The 16,202-nt window shown below is 39.7% G+C and overlaps 1 protein-coding gene across 2 annotated transcripts in view; it reads left to right on the top strand.

The window, feature by feature from the left end:
• Positions 1-16,202, top strand: part of DNAAF11 (dynein axonemal assembly factor 11) — an 82,443-nt gene that overhangs the window by 52,097 nt on the left and 14,144 nt on the right. For both annotated transcript variants that reach the window (XM_070481613.1, XM_070481612.1), the window contains one exon: positions 652-751. In XM_070481613.1, coding sequence (XP_070337714.1) covers positions 652-751 — 100 coding nt within the window. The remainder of the gene's footprint in view (positions 1-651; positions 752-16,202) is intronic.

Raw genomic sequence — 16,202 nt, 5'->3', positions numbered from 1 at the left:
ACTTTGTAAAGTAATACTAAAACAGAAAAAGAGGAACCCAATCGGAGAGTTATTTTTTAGGCACGTGATTTTATACCGTGGGAGTGGTACTCAGCGGGAATGGTTGCAGACCATTGTATGCTTTGATAAAATGAATATTTTTAACCCTCATCTATTGTGTTAGTACTTTTCCCAAAGCTGATAAGGTGATCATATTTATGGTAGCCTATGCTTTAATTATATTTAAATAATAGGTTCATCATAAATTGTCAATATTTCATTCATACCAACTATAATTTTATTTTTGAAATAGTGCTTTTTGCTAATCCTAAGCATTCCTATGCGATAGCTTGAAGACTTTAAAATGGAAGTAAGTTGATGTTTTATCTATAAATCCTTTATCAGCCATGTTAACATAAATGGACCCATGAGTGTTTCATTGTTGGTGATTGATGACCGTTCTTTAGACTATTCATTAAAATAGGTAAAATAGTTCAGGCATATATTATTTTTTATTATATTATTATAATATATTATTTTTTTTCCTGATGAGTGTAAGCACATTTTTTAAAAATTGAATGGTAGATCTTAAATTTGTCGCAAAAGTGCTGTGTAAGGCAGCGCTCTCATGTGATACGCACTCACCCTCCGTGCATCCCTGGTTGTTTTCAGCCATTTCAGCTTGTCCTTCCTGCAGAAGTCAAACCTGATAGCAGCTCTGCTAAAAGATCCCAGACCACAGGGCATTTGGTGATTTGCATGCCCAAGGTAGGTAACGTCTTTCGCATCAATTTCAAGTTGGTTTCTGAAGGAACTTGACCTGTCAGGGCTAATGATGCCTTCTGGTCAAGGTTCTTTTGGTGGAGAGAACCAGAAAATCTACTCACACCAGGTCAGTTAGAAGAACAAAGGCCTGTGAGAACCAAGATCTGAGACTAGGCTGTGGTCGGTCCTGTGGTGGCTCATCCTGGTGTGGCTTCCCCAGTAGTGCTTGTCTCTGCAGCCTTCTCCTTCCTCTGCAGACCACAGCGTGGGTGGGAGTTGGGGTTCCTAAATTGCATGTTTTTTCCCAGTGGCGCAGGTCCCGTTGAGCATGTCCACCACGTGGTGATCAGTACTCTCCATACAAATAACTTCAAGAGGAGATGTGGTAGGCCTTGAATCTTTAAAAAAAATTGAGTTCCAAATATTGACTCACTAATTTTGTGATTTGGGGCAAGTTACTAACCTTTCTAGGCCTCTGTTTCCTAATATCACTCTTAAGAGAGATAATGCACATAAAATTCATGTTATAGTGAGCACTCAATAAATATTGCTGGTATTATTTTTCATATTGTTTTTATGATATGGACCAGATATCATTTTAACTAAACTCCTTTTGTCTCTTTGCGTGGGGGGTGGTATATACGTATTTTTGATATGGCACGGGGTCAGTTTGATTCAGTTCAGTTCAGCAAGCATTTGTTGAGTGCCTACACAGTACCAGTTGCTGACTAAACAAGAGTAAGAAACTTCAGGTCATTAATGAGCTCAAAACTAGTAGAAGAGACAAGACTATAAGCAAATAATTGCACTCTAGTCTGACAAAGCCAATACGGAATTATGTACTAGAAATAGCGAAGTGACTGACTCCAACCAGCGAGGAGGAAATGTGGGACCATGATCCTGCAGCGTGAGTAGAGTGGAGAAGAGGAATGCTGTGTGGCAGGGAGGCAGGAAGTGAGAGGCACAGTCTGTGAGTGGAAAGTGGTTCTTTGTGGCTGCAGCAGAGGACAAATGTGAGGATGTGGAGGAACAGGAAGCTGGACAGTACACAGGAGAAAGTTCGTGGAGGACCTTAGACAGAAACACCACTCTTGATGCAATGTGGTATTGGGGATGTATCAGGGATACCAGAGAGGCAGCTAGCAGATATATCAAGGTGGAAAAATGGTAAAGGTATGAATTATAATTGCATTCTTTACTGTTTAATGAGTGCATACTAGAAGCCAGGGATGGTTCCAGCTACCGAATGAACCAAGATCTCTCATGATCCTTATAGTTAGAGAGGGGAAGACAGACCATGCACAATTAAACAACCAGACAAGGGTATTTCAGATAGAGATAAGCGCTGTGATGAAAATCAAGTGGGTGATGTGACTGAGCGGGGCAACTGAGGGCAAGTGGAAGGCCGCTTTAGATCAAACGGCCAGGAAAGGTCCCTAGGAGAAGGTATCATTTAAAGTGAGACCAGTGATCTAGGTGTGCAAAGATGGTGTGCAAAAAGAGCATGCTGAGAAGAAAGAACGGCAAATGCAAAGGTGGGAGTGATGCTACTGTGTTCCAGGGACAGAAGAAAACACCAGAGTATCTAGAATATAGTGAGAGGAGGACAGTAGAAGAAGAAGATGCCAAAACATAGGCAGAAGCCAGCTCGTACAGAGCCTTCAGGGCCACAACAAGGAACCTGAATATTTTTCCAGGTGGTATGAAAAGCCACTGGTGGGTTTTAAGCAGAAGAATAAAATGATCTGATTTATACTTTTAAAAGATCACTCTGGCTTCTGTATGGAGAGAGAATTGACAGGTGGAAAGAAGCAGGGAAAACAGGGAGAGAGCTGGATAAAGTGGTTCGGTTGGGAGATGACACTGGCGTGGACAAGGGTGAAGTGGGAAATGGTGACAAGGAACTGAATTCCAGATATATTTGGATGGGAGTGCCAGCAAGATGTAGGTTGTAAGGGTGAGAGGTAGGTCAAGGATGATCCCTAATCTTTGACAAACTAATGGGTAGATGGTGCTGCCATTTTCTGGGGCAGGGAAGACAGTGGGAGGAGCAGGTCTGCAGGAGGAAACCATAGGTTCTTTTAGTCATTTTAAATTATAGGTGCCTTGAAGCATTCAGTTCAGCATATCAGGTGGGCATTTAGGTATATAAGCCTTGAGGTTAGAGGAGAGAATGGGCTGGAGATATGAAACTGGAAATTATCAGCAGGTAGATGATAGTTAAAGCTATGAGACTGGAAAAGATCACATCAGGAGAGAGTTTAGATGGAGGAGAGAAGAGGGCCCATGTTTGAGCTGTGGGGATATTCCATCATTTTGAGGTTGAGTAGAGTAGGAGCCAGAACAGGAGATTATGAATGAACAGGCAACGAGTCAGGAGGAAATATAGAAGTGTGTGGTATCAGAGAAGCCTAGAGAATAAACTATTTCCAGAAGAGAAAAGGTTGAGTATGATTAGGATGCAAAAGTGGACATTGGATTTGACAAAATGGAAGCCATTGACAGACTTGAGAAAGTCTTTTCAGTGGGGCAGTGAAATTGCAAATCTGTCAGAAAGGGTGGATGAGAGAATTGGAGATATGGAAAGGGAGGCAGGAATTTCAGTCAACTGTTTTGAGAAATTTTGCTGTGACTAGGAACAGAGAAATGGACCAGTGGCTTGAGCGGGTAGAGGAATCAAGGGTTTTTGAGGCCAGAGATGATGATAAAGCTAGAAGAAACATCAAAGAAATAGAATAAAAGACTCATTGAATGTTGAGTGGGGAAAGGAAGATGAAAGTATAGGCTGCACCTCCCCGGTGGATTCAAATTGTAGTGTTTATAACTTCTAAAGACTGGTAATGTTGCCTCTGCTGACTTCCAGACTCCTCAACTTTGATCTCAGAGCTGAATATCTAAGAATATCTAAGATGAAGTGGTTTGGGGAGCCTGAACAGGCTTAACGTGGATGGATGACAGCCCTGTAAGAACTTAAGAAAGCTAAACGTAAAAAGATTAATTGATCTGTATGAGGCATCTGGACTCCTCGTTATAGGCTATATTAAAGAGTTAGGGTGTTTCCTGCCGTAAGCCGCAGAAACCCGAAACAAAACTGGCTTTACCCATCAAGAAGTGTTTCATCCCTTGTGACAAGATATGAGAAGGTAGGGAGGGCTCAGGCAGGGAGGGTCACACCTTTTCTGATGGGTTAGCTCTGTCCTCGGACTGGCTTCCTTCCCATGAGGAGCGCCAGCAGCAATGGGACGATGTGCCTCCTTGTTCATACCTTGCGTGAGATAGAAAGACAGAGGACCAGAGAAAGAGACACAGAGAGGACCTCTCCCATCACCATACAGTAAAATTTCCCCTGGACTGATAGGCCAATTTAGCTGAAAAGCCCAGCAAGTCTTGATTAACTCAACCAATCTCTGGCCAAAAGGATAGTAGTACTTTCTTTGGTTTCTATTACTTTATGTTTGGTTACTATCATCTCATGCTGTGAGCTAGAGGTGGGGTCAGCTTTGCCCAAGTCACTCAGGTTTCAAAGGGGAAGAGTAGATAAGCCGGTCAAAACCAGGTTCTGCTTGTGAGGAAGAAGAATGGGGGCAGGAGTGTCTGTCATAGAGAGTGCAAACTTGATTAACCAATAATGTTTCTATAATGGTTAAATAATTCTTCATTTGCCCATAGCCAGCAGCAGATTGATTATGGGTAATCAATTAGATATTTGTGCTCTGTGGCAGTGCAGCAGCAAATACAATTTGTCGTCAAGCAAGAAAATAAACACAACTGTAAGAATGGCGTTGTCCTTGGTGACTACAGCAAATTAAGGAAATGATTCTATGCTAATTAACGTATCCTATAGGGAAATCTAAGAGATAATTTAATTACCTCGGTAGTCGGATGTGGACGTTTGTAGGACACTGTGATCAGCAGCCATTTTGTTTTTGAAACTTCCATTCTAACTGAAAACCCGGAGATTAAATGGTGGCTGCTGTTTCCTAAAGGGAGGCCAAGCCGTGATGTGTGTACCTTTTGCAGAGTGCCAGCCACTTGATGAGAAAGCCCCTATGAAGCTTTTAAATAAGTACAGCATTCTGTTTCCACTATCCGTTTTGTTTTTGTATCTGTCTAATTTTTATGTTAAATACACATGAAAAATATAAAAAATGGCTTATCAAAGAAAAATTGTTATAGAAGTGCTTGGTTGAAGATGAGAGAATTTTCATAGAAGGACTCAGAATGGTTCTGGTTTCTTCTCAATAATAAACTATGAGTAACTTTTTTTCGAGGCAGGTATTTTTAAAGATATGTTATCTCTATCATTATTCTTTTAAAATTATTATCCAATTATTAATTATTCACTTATTTCCTTTTACCATTCCTTTTATCCGGCTCTATAATTATTCCTTTTAAAAGGTAAATAGTCAGTAAAAACAACCTTTGGAGGATCATGTCTTGACCCAAATGAGTTGTTTTTCATTCATGAGTTGGGTGTTTGCAAGGAGTATAAAGTTCAAAGAATAAAAACTTTTTTGTAAAACTCATCCAAAATTAAAAAAACAAACTCTGACTTCACTTATGCTTACTGTTAAAAATATGTATTCCTGAAAATTAACAGCTTCACAATTCCTAGTGGCTGAAACCTGTGAAGTACTCAAGTTCAACCACTGAGCTATTCTAGGTGTCGAGGCTTCTCACTTCCTGTGGAATTGTCTGTCTGTCTGTCTGTCCTGCGGTTACAGTTACTGAAGCGTCGTCTTAGACTTTTACAGCATATCATAAAAATCAGGTAGACACTTGATGATTCATTCACAAAATGGTGTTGTCAATATTTGACATATTGATAACTTAGTACTTCCAGAAATATCGAATGTAGCCCTTAGCGGTTTATAGTGTTTGGGTACTCTAAATTACTGAAAACAAGGTCAGATTTGATGTTTAGTTGCTCCTTCTTTATGACAGCATTTGTAAAGAATACTGTGAAGAGCTGGCCTATTTGATTGTGTCTGTGCTGTGATGATTATAATTGTGTTTATTTGTAGAAATTCAATAGTGAACTTTGTATACATTTTCCAAGGATGCAAAATTTGGAATTGAATCCAGAAAATGCTAAGATATTTTTTTATTACACACTTTATCAGCATTTTGTCATTGATGTCAAGTTGATGTTTTTCTGTTTCCTTACCCCGGAATGAGGCCCCTGAATGAGGCTAGATCTGTACAGACTGGGTGCTAAGAGGCAAGTTTCGTCTATTCTGTTCCCTGTCACGGGGGTTCATGGCTGGTTTTCTGTTGCTGGCATTTTGGTGGGTGCTGCCAGCTCAGCTCCATATTCCAAGGGGCTTTCCCCTCGTGCCAGCTCTGCAATGCCAGATGCTTCCCAACATCTGCCAGCAAGTCTATATGCTGTGGGTTGATGTGACACCCACATGTCGCAATCCCGAGCATGCTGCAGAGTTCCTCTGTCTGCGTCCACCGTCTTATAACTCCTGGGAACCGTGTCTCCCGGCATGCCATCTCCTGCTGTCCCTCCTCCTCCTGATTTCAAGGCTTGGTGTCTTGTCTTGCCCAGAAGTGGCGAGTGGCGGGGTGGATGAACAGGTGCTCTGGCTTTCTCAGAAGGGTACCATCAGGCCATAGAAGAGCAACTGCCCAGGCAGAGGAGTGGGGACCATTCTGTGTCTCAGGAGGTTTTTCTTAATCCTGCCCACTGGGTAGTGGCATTGCTTTCTAGCTTCTGGCGCTGTTTGATTCATTAGTCTTAGCTTTGGGGGGTGGTACAAAGTGTACAATCCCCAGTGCCCGTACCTTTTATTACATTAGATGCATCCAGTGAAGAAACATGGATCCATGGGTGTCATCTACCAACCGAGAACTCACTCTTCTTCTTTGGGGAAGAGTTAGCAATTCTCCTTTCAACACAGCAGCCAGAGTGATTATTTTATAATATGTGTAAATCAAACCACATCATGTTTCCCATTTCAGTCAGAGTTAAAGGCAAAATTCCATGATAACCTCCTCCTGCCTTTATCTCTCTGACATCAGCTTGTCCCAGTTTACCCTTTGATCATTCCAGCCACAAACATCCTTCTACCCCAGGGCCTTTGCACTTGCCATCCCCTCTGCTGGAATTCCCTTCCCCTAGATATCTTCTTGGTTTGCTCTCTCATCTCTTTCAGGTTTCTGCTCCAGAGTCATTTTACCAGTGAGGTCTTCCCTGATCCCCATACTTAAAAAGAGCATCTCTTCCTCTACCCCAGCATTCTCTAGCCCCTGTTCCTGCTGTGTTTTTCTTCATAGAATGCATCACCACCTGGCAGTCTATGTATTTAATTGTTTAGTGCTTTGTCCCACTTGCTCAACAAGAATTTAAGCTTCATGAGAACAGAGCTTGTTGTCTGTTCTTGTCATTATTGTGTTACTGGCACCTGGAACAGAGCCTGGCGGAGTAGGTGTTCAATAAATTGTAGCCGAATGAGTGACTACATTAAATGCATCTTTAAAATGCATCTTAATATTTAGAACATGAATCTCCCCTAATTACCCTCCCTCCCCAACCATTTCCTCATTATTTTTTCATGTGTATTATTCCAGGTTAACTTTAAAGTAATTTTATCAAATTCTGCCTCCAAAAATACCACTAGAATTTTTCCTGCCATTGCCATCTAGAGGAGGCAGAAAGAAGTGACTAAAAGAATGGGCTGTGGGGCCAGAGAACCTGGGTTACATCCTGATGCTTCTGCTCAGCAGCTGTGTGACCCTCAGCCAATTATGCATCCCTCTGCACCTCAGATTGTAATAATAATTCACACCTCAAAAGGTTGATCTGAGAGTTATATAAATTAATATGTAAAGCACCTGGAAGAGCATTTGGGAAATAATTCACACTGCATTAATGTTTACTGTTAATATTATTTGTTACTAGTAATTAATATTGTCAAGTTAACCTTATTCATTCCTATTAATCAGTATTTTTTATTATTGAGATTGCATTGAATTTATAGATTGTTATGGGAATAAATTGATATATTTACATAATCAAAACTGTATATACAGTTTAATGTATTTTCTCCACTTATTACTTTCATTTTATGTCCCTCAGAAGTTTTTTTTGTAGTTTTCTCTCTATGGCTGCTGCATATTTTCTGGAGTTTATTTATAGGTACCAAATGTATGATTTTAGTTCCCATTTTGAGTGGGATTATTCCCCATCCCATTTTCTAAGAGTTTATGCTTACCTTCAGTGTATTTTGGTAAACAAAAAGCATGTGGTCAGACGAAGTCGTATGTATGTCCACAATCTTATCATCATCAGCCCGGGATGTTTGGCATGTGACCTCTTCTCTGTCCAACTTAACAAGATTTCACTGAAATTTTGCATTCACTGAGCAGCTTCATCAAGTCATTAAATTAAACTCCCATCGACATTCTCAATTGACAAGTTCCAGGAACACTCCAAGAATATGCTTCATGATTTCCTTTGGGTGTTCTTTCAGAATAATTAACTAAGATTAAGGAAGTTGCTGTCTAAACTGAACAGCAAAATATATTCACAACTTCAGCTGATGAGCATCTTGCTCCATTGTGGTATATAGAGCACAGGAGGTGAAGGTCACAGATCAAGGTCGATATTATAGACCACGATTCTAAAAAACACAGTCTCAGACTCCCTTCTCCTTGTTGTTTAGATGTATTTTTCTCAGTACTTTCTCTCTACTCAAATATACTTGTGATGTACACAACATCGACTCACTTTTATTCTCTGATTACTCATTTCAAGTGGGTCTAGAGTGAGGGCTCCCTGGTCATCTTGCTGGGTTTTCCTGTTCTATTCATAATTCTCATCTTTTGGAACATTATTTCTTATCCTCCGCTCATTCCTAAAAATTCCAACACTGACAAAATAGAAGCGTCAAAAGATAATTTCCGCGTCCTCCAACCATCATGCCTTCCCTCACTTGACCTCCTTGGCAGCCCCGATTCTAGGAACGAACTGTCTGTGATCTAGCCAAACTCTCCAGATATGTATTGGGTCCTATATCCACTTGCCTTTGAAAGACGATCTTTTCCCCCCTCTGACAATTCTTTCTTCTCTCTACCTCTTTCTTTCCCCTCTCTGCACCTTATATCAGAAAACATGCTGAAACATCTCCTTTCTTTAAAACAAAAACAGTCCCAAATAAAAGCGTCCCCCTCTATGTACTGTCCTGATGTGTTCTACAGCAAAACTCTTTAAGCAGACATCTATGTTTGCTGTTTCAATTCCTCTTTTTCATAATCTCTAAAATTACCTCCTCTCCAACCCCCAGCCGTGGAAGCATCTCTTCCTGAGGTCTCAAATCATCTCCACGTTACTGAATCCAGCAGTTAGCCATCATCCTCTTCTTATTTGGCCTTTCAGTGCTTTTTACACCATAAATCAGCCCCTCCATTTTTCAACACCTGTTCACTCGGCCTTGTTGGCTTGGCACACACGGCTTTCATGTGGTCCTGTTCTTATATCACTAGATACCCCTGCTCACTGGATGTCCTCTGCCACTGGATGCTTCTTTGCTGGTTCTTTCTCGTATCCAGACCTCGGAAAGTTGGCGTGTCCAGTCGTTCCATTCTGGGACCCCTTCATTTCTCTATACTCATTCCCTACATAATCTCATCAAATCTCCGGGCTTTGAGTAACATCTCTGGAGCTCCATCATCTGCTAATTGCCAACTAGGTAATTAGAAACAACAGTCACACTGAGGAAAATTTAGGAAGATGGACTACATATATTAAAAACATCTTAATAGTATCCGTACCTAATAAAATAGTGAGCAATTACTGTCCACTGATCCAGAAGGAGTGGCTGAGAGGATAAACCATGTTTTCAGTGACCACACAGGGGTGAGAAGAAACAAGTTGAAGTACAGAGCCACTGTGGATGGGGACTCTGGTAAACCACTGCCACTTTGGGTTGTGACTCTGAAGGATCATAACCCAGGAGCAAGGTGAACGAGAAGCCAGCCAATCCTCAGAAAATCTTGCAACCTGCCAAAACGACTATTGAAATGGCCCTAACACTGGGCCCTGAACTTGAGTGCAGGGCCTTAGATGAGCGCGACCCACACATGCCTGGCGAAACCTCTCTAGAAGAAGTTAACATCACCCATAGACTCAAATTATTTATAGGTCGATAGATGATTTTTTGCAAATAAATACCCAGCACACAGTCAGAGTATAACTAGGCACTCACAGAGACACGATTGGGATTCAGCAGAAACCTAGCCGGTGTTTTGCCATCTGGTTCTGCCAGGTTGCTGCTCTTTCTTCTTGAGGGAAACTTGAGAGTCCCATGGTTATTGTAGATATTAAATTATGAGACACAGACTGTAGACCATTGTTTTAATTTGAGGTCTCCCAGAGGCAGAACCTGATGTGGGGATATGAGCACAGTAGTTTATTTGGGAAGTAAGGGGATGCTGGTCAGGAGGTAGGGAAGGGAAGGCAGCCAGTCGGGAGCACTCCATTAAGCCAGCAACCCCCGTGGGAAAGGTCTCAGTGGCTGATGGTACAAAACACATGCCTCAGCATAGCTCTGTGTAAGGACTGATGGAACTGGGATGGTGGTACACCAGCCCCTCAGAATATTTGGTTGCTGGCTGCTCCCAGTTATGGGGGGTGGGATAAAGTCCCCAGGACTTCTGAACTATTGCTGGCATAGAACAAGCAAGAATAAGATATTTCCCACTGTGACTATCTCTAGTAAGGTTGTAAAAGGATATTTTCTTTTTAAGCATCATTATTATCCTTGATGTTTGTCCTAACTTAATAAGATATCATTTTCAACTTTCGGCTGTGTTCTGTGGATGATGCTCCATGGGGAACTGTCAGATAAGTTTGTACTTCACAAGTATAAAAGAATTTGAAGGAACCGTTTGATAGTTAGATTTGTTCTACTTTTGTTTCAAAGCCATGTAACTGTCTTATGGGACTGTCAATATTGATTTTACATATAAATATTAGTACCTACACCTTTAAAAATTTTCCTCAGCCAACTTGGGTATCTTTGGAATCAAAACAAGTATTCTTATTTTTCTGATCAGTCTTTCCAAAATTTAAATTTTCTTTGATGACAATCATGTGTTTATTTGAGATAGAATATACCTCAAATATATTTGACATATACAGGTATTTTTATCTGTTGGCAAAGATTTTTAAATAATGCACCAGTAGTAATTTACATCATTTCTAATATTGTGGATTAATGACCTTCCTTTTTTTTTGTGAGGAAGATTGGTCCTGAGCTAACATCCATTGCCAATCTTCCTCTATTTTGTATGTGGGATGCTGCCACAGCATGGCTGGATGAGCAGTGTCTAGGTGCGTGCCCGGGATCCAAACCTGTGACCCCTGGCCACCGAAGCAGAGTGTGTGAACTTAACTGCTACGCCACCGGGCCAGCCCCAATGACCTTTTTTTAAGTTGACAAAAGATCTTGTTTTCTTTAAAGAAATCTTTTAACAGGTTCAGTGAATCACATGCTTTTCTTAGTAAAGTCAATCAGAACACAGTTAAGAAATAAAGAAGTTATTAAAGTATCATCAATAAATTTGGATATATATATAAATTTCATCTAATGCCAGAGGAACGTAAAGAAGTCTTACTGATTCTAAAGTTTTATGTTAATAATATTCCTCTCTGGGAATCTGAACTTTGAATATTTAATATTCAACACCAGTATTATGGATAATTAACTAATAAATATAAACACGAGAAATGTGTAAGAAGATGGACAATTTACAAATGACCCAGTTCTTCTGAAATTAATATAAGTGTTGCTAGCCAGTAGCAGTCTATTTGAATTGTAGGGTTGGGCCTCACTGCCGAGTGCTCTTCGCGCGGTAACTGATTCAGCCCTCCCGCCCTCAGGATCAAACAATTGGCTTACGTCAAGTAGGTTGGCACCTAATGGACTTAGACAGTGTGGAAGTTTTATGAAGAAAAAAATATGGAGACATTTTTAGAAATTACTTGTGAGGAATGGGCGAAGACATCAAATGCATATACTTAAGCAAAACGATGGAGAAAAGGTATGCTGTGCCTATAAATAAATCATACGGAAGTTATTAATATTGGGTGAGGGACTTATCTAGCGTGTGTGGGTTGCTGCACCATGAAAGTAAGGTGCTTGAACTCAGAAATAGAAAAACTTTCTGCGAAATTCTGAAAAACTTTAGACAATTAATGAATTATTAATTAATCAATTAAAATATTTATTCAGTTCATCAAAGATTTATTAAGCACTTAGTATGAATAAAGCACCATGCAAATGACTGTGGAAGAAAAAGAACTGGTTTGAGTTTCTTGGTCCTCCTTACTCTCTCCTCCTTGGTGAATCCCTGACCGTCGTCACCCTGCAAACCCGGATCTGCCCTTGCCCAGTTCCTCAGTCTCAGTTTCAGACAGGCTCAGGCTCTTCTTAAGTAGCATCTCTTCCCTTCTGCTTAAACTTCAGATTATGTTGTTGGCTCAGAGTCTAGTGTCGTAGTCATAACTGCTGGAATCTTTGATGGCTCCCCAAATCCCTTTTCCCCCATTAGACCCAGCACCAACAGGGCCCAGCACGCATGGAGCTTCAGCATGTGGTACTCCTGCCTCTTCCCCATCTGTGGACACAATAGGCAGGAATAGGCATCTCCAGTGTGATACCATGCATTCATTCATTCATTCAGATAGTCCATACATTTTAATGAGCACCTACTGTGTGCTAGACACTTACGGTAGGCTCTTGGAAATGCACAGAAAAAGGAAGACTTGCACTGAGTTAGGTAGCTCAGGGATATCTTGCTGCAGAGTTAGGATTGATGCTGTGATACCTTCCTGATGTGTCACCTTGGACTGAAGACCTCGGGAGGGATTCCCGTTCCACGGTCCTTGCTTGTTGCATCCCTCACCCATTAGCCCTCCGCTGCTGAGACTCTGTCATCTTTCTGAAGCATTTCAATTGTCTTAGAGAAATAGCCGCAATTGTTTTAAGTAAGGTTTCAAAAAGATTCCAAAAGTTAATATTTTCCTTGGAAGAAGTAGTGAAGATGATATAAAAAGAAAATTATGTGACTTATAAAACTCAGATTAAAACAGGAAAATAGGAAAATTGTAAGTAGGGAGAACAAACATAAACGCTTCATGTTTCATAACCCCCAAATATATACATTACACTTTATTCACATTGATATTTAGTATAAATATTTTTCGGGAAAATAGGTAGAATTAAATACATATGTGTAAATTACAAAGCAGTATAGAAAATAAATGCTAACAAAAATCAGTACAGTTACATGAAACAGAAAAACATGAAGAAGGAAACTTACGCAGAAAATGTGTAAGAAAGTATCAGATGTAACATCAATTATGCTCTCCCCTTACAGGAACACACCTGAATTAAAAGACCACGGAAATATATAAAGACAAGAATGGATAAAGCTATATTAAGGGAATACAAACAAAATTAGAGTAGTTATGGCAAAATTGATATCAGACATGGTAGAATTTAAAGCAGAGAAGCGTTCAATGGAACAAGGATTATTCTATAGTAACAAAATAATATAAAAATCCAGCTGCCTTTTGTTCATTAGACTGAATGTTGTTTGTGTGTAAAGCATAAGGTCTTAGAAACACAGGGGAAAATCAGCAGGATCAACTCTACTAGAAGATTTACGACCAATTCCCATCTTTGATAGATATGATCAACAAAAAGGCTATTTATTGTTTAAATAATATAGTTAAGATAGTTTTAAAAGTTCATAATAAAATCTCATGAAAACCTTATTTACATTTCTAAGAACAATTGTAAAAATTACATTTAATTACAAGTCAATTGAAATAAAATGAGTATAAAATGTAGAGTAAACCAACAAATAAAATTGGGAAATTCAAAATACTGTCCTAAAAGTGCTATTAAAACACAAAGGAAATGAAAACTTTAATTATTTATTGTTTGGAAAATAAAAAACATAAAAATGAACTATATAGGTTTTAGAATCAGACACTTTATATGCACCTGCCAACTGACAAGCCAGTTGAATGCACGCTCGGCATGACTTAGTTAAAATGGGCAAATGAGCCCGTGGTTTCCTTCAGCAGACCTGCTCCTCCCACAGTCTTCCTTGTCCCAGAAAATGGCACCATGATCTACCCACTTGTCCAGGTCAAAGGTGGGGCATCCTTGACTTAGCTCTTATCCTCACAACCTGTGTCTTGTTGGCACTCCCACCCACGTGTATCCAGAATTCAGTTACCTATCGCCACCTCCCCGCCTCACCCCTGTGCAAGCCAGTGTCATCTCCCAGCCCATCCACCGTATCCGGCCCTCTCCTGGTTTTCCCTGCTTCTCTTCTTTCCACCCTTTGATTCTGTCTCCGTACAGAAGCCAGAGTGACCGTTTAAACAAATAAATCAGATCATTTTATTCTTCTGCTCAAAACCCACCAATGGCTTTCCATAGCACTTGGAATAATATTCGGGTTCCTTGCTGTGGCCGCGAAGGCTCGGTAGAAGCTGGCTTCTGCCCACGTTCCTGGCATCGTCTTCCACTTTCCTCCTCTCGTTATATTCCGAACTCAGCCTTTTTCTCTCTTCCTGGAACACGGTAGCCTCATTCCCCACCCCAGGACGTTTATACTTGCTTGTTTTTCTGCTGAGAGGTCTGCTCCTTTTCTTTTCTCGCTGTCGTCGTCGTATCATGCAGGTCTCAGCTCAAATGTTACTGTTTTCGCAGGCACTTTTCCTGGTCGTCAGAACTGACGCGGCCAGTCGCTTTCCCCCAGTCATCTTTCTCAGCCGTTTAACCTGGCTTATTGTTATTACAGTATTTATCTCCATTAAGAAATGACCTTACTTGTTCGGTTTTGTATGGTTTGTCTTCCCCTGTCTAAGTGTAGGACTCATGATAGCAGAGACCTTGATTCATTCAATGTCTAGAACAGTACCCATCTCCTAGTAGGTACCAGGTAAGTGTTAGTTTGAGAATGAAACCCCAAAGCTGCTTATTCATATCTAATCATGACTTATAGTTTTTGAATATTTCTCCCAGCCAGGCACTTGCTTATTATTTTTTTATTGGATAATAAGATGCAGTCTTTATCTTTGATTAATTCTAACAGGAATTATTTTCTTTCTATTTGGGTTGTTGCTTCCTATTTCCTGTTCACAAACTCTGCAGCTTCCTAGATACTCCCCTTGGTTTTCTTCTAGAAGCTTTATCATTTAGCTTGTATGTTTAGGTCTGGGACCCAATTTCTATTAATTTTTGTACAAGATATAAAGCAGTTGTCAAGGTTCATTTTTCTCCCATATAGATATGCACTCCTAGCACCAAAAGATTTTACTCTCCCCATTGAATTGCTTTGTCACATTTGTAAAAAATCAGTTGCCTTTATAAGTAAGCATCTATTTCTAGCCTTTGTATCTGGTTCCATTGATCTGTTTATCCTTATGCCAATACCACATTATGTTAATTACCGTAGCTTTACAATAAAGCTTGAAGGCTGTAATTCCTCCACCTTCGTTCTTTTACGTGACCGTTGTGGCTGTTCCACGTCCTTTGTATCTTTATATAAAATAAGAATCAGCTTGTCAATTTCCATACAAAAACCTTGTTGGGATGATGACTAAGATTCCATCGAGTCTTCAGGTCAACCTGAGAAGAACATCTTAACTTTACTGAGTTTGCCAATTTATGGTCATGAGATTTCTCTCTATTAGCTGTTTTGAAGGTTCTCTTTCAACAACACTTTGTAGTTTTAAGGGTAGAACTCATGCACAGCTTTTGTTAAAATTATTCCTAAATATTTTATGTTTTTTGCTACCATTATAGATAAAACTATTTTTTAAATATTTTACTTTTTCAGTTATTTGCTACTAGTCTATAGAAATAAAAGTGATTTTTGTGTATTGACCTTATTATATTCTCATAGTTACTTCTAGTAAGTTTTTCATAAATTGCCTAGGGTTTCTTATCTTAAAAAAATGATATCATCTGTGAATAGAGTTTTACTTCTTACTTTTCAAACTTTATTCCTTATTTATGTATTTACTTATTTATTGTTGGAAAGTGCCTCCAGAGAAAGCCCAGACAATCATAGGGCTTGCTTCATTTATTCCCTTCTCTCATATATATGTATATGTCTCTATATATTTTAATATATAATTATATATATATGTAATATATAATTTTTTAAAATATATGTATTTATATAAAAACATATATATATTTTTATACAGCTTGGGGTTCTATTAGGTCCTTAAATCAATATACATATGCATTTCAGCAAATTTGGGGAGTTTTCAGCCACTGTTTCTTTAACTGTTTGTCCTGCTCAATCCCCTCTTTTCTCCTTTTAAGACTCTGACCAGACAGGCTCTGCTTGATATCGCCCACCTGTCACTGAGGCTTTGGGCATTTTTAAAAACATTTTTCCTTCTGTTATACAGATTGAAT

The sequence above is a fragment of the Equus asinus genome, chromosome 12 (assembly GCF_041296235.1).
Source record: "Equus asinus isolate D_3611 breed Donkey chromosome 12, EquAss-T2T_v2, whole genome shotgun sequence".
Taxonomy (NCBI): domain Eukaryota; kingdom Metazoa; phylum Chordata; class Mammalia; order Perissodactyla; family Equidae; genus Equus; species Equus asinus.
The sequence above is the reverse complement of the archived record's forward strand: the minus strand, read 5'-3'. Positions and strand labels throughout refer to the sequence as shown.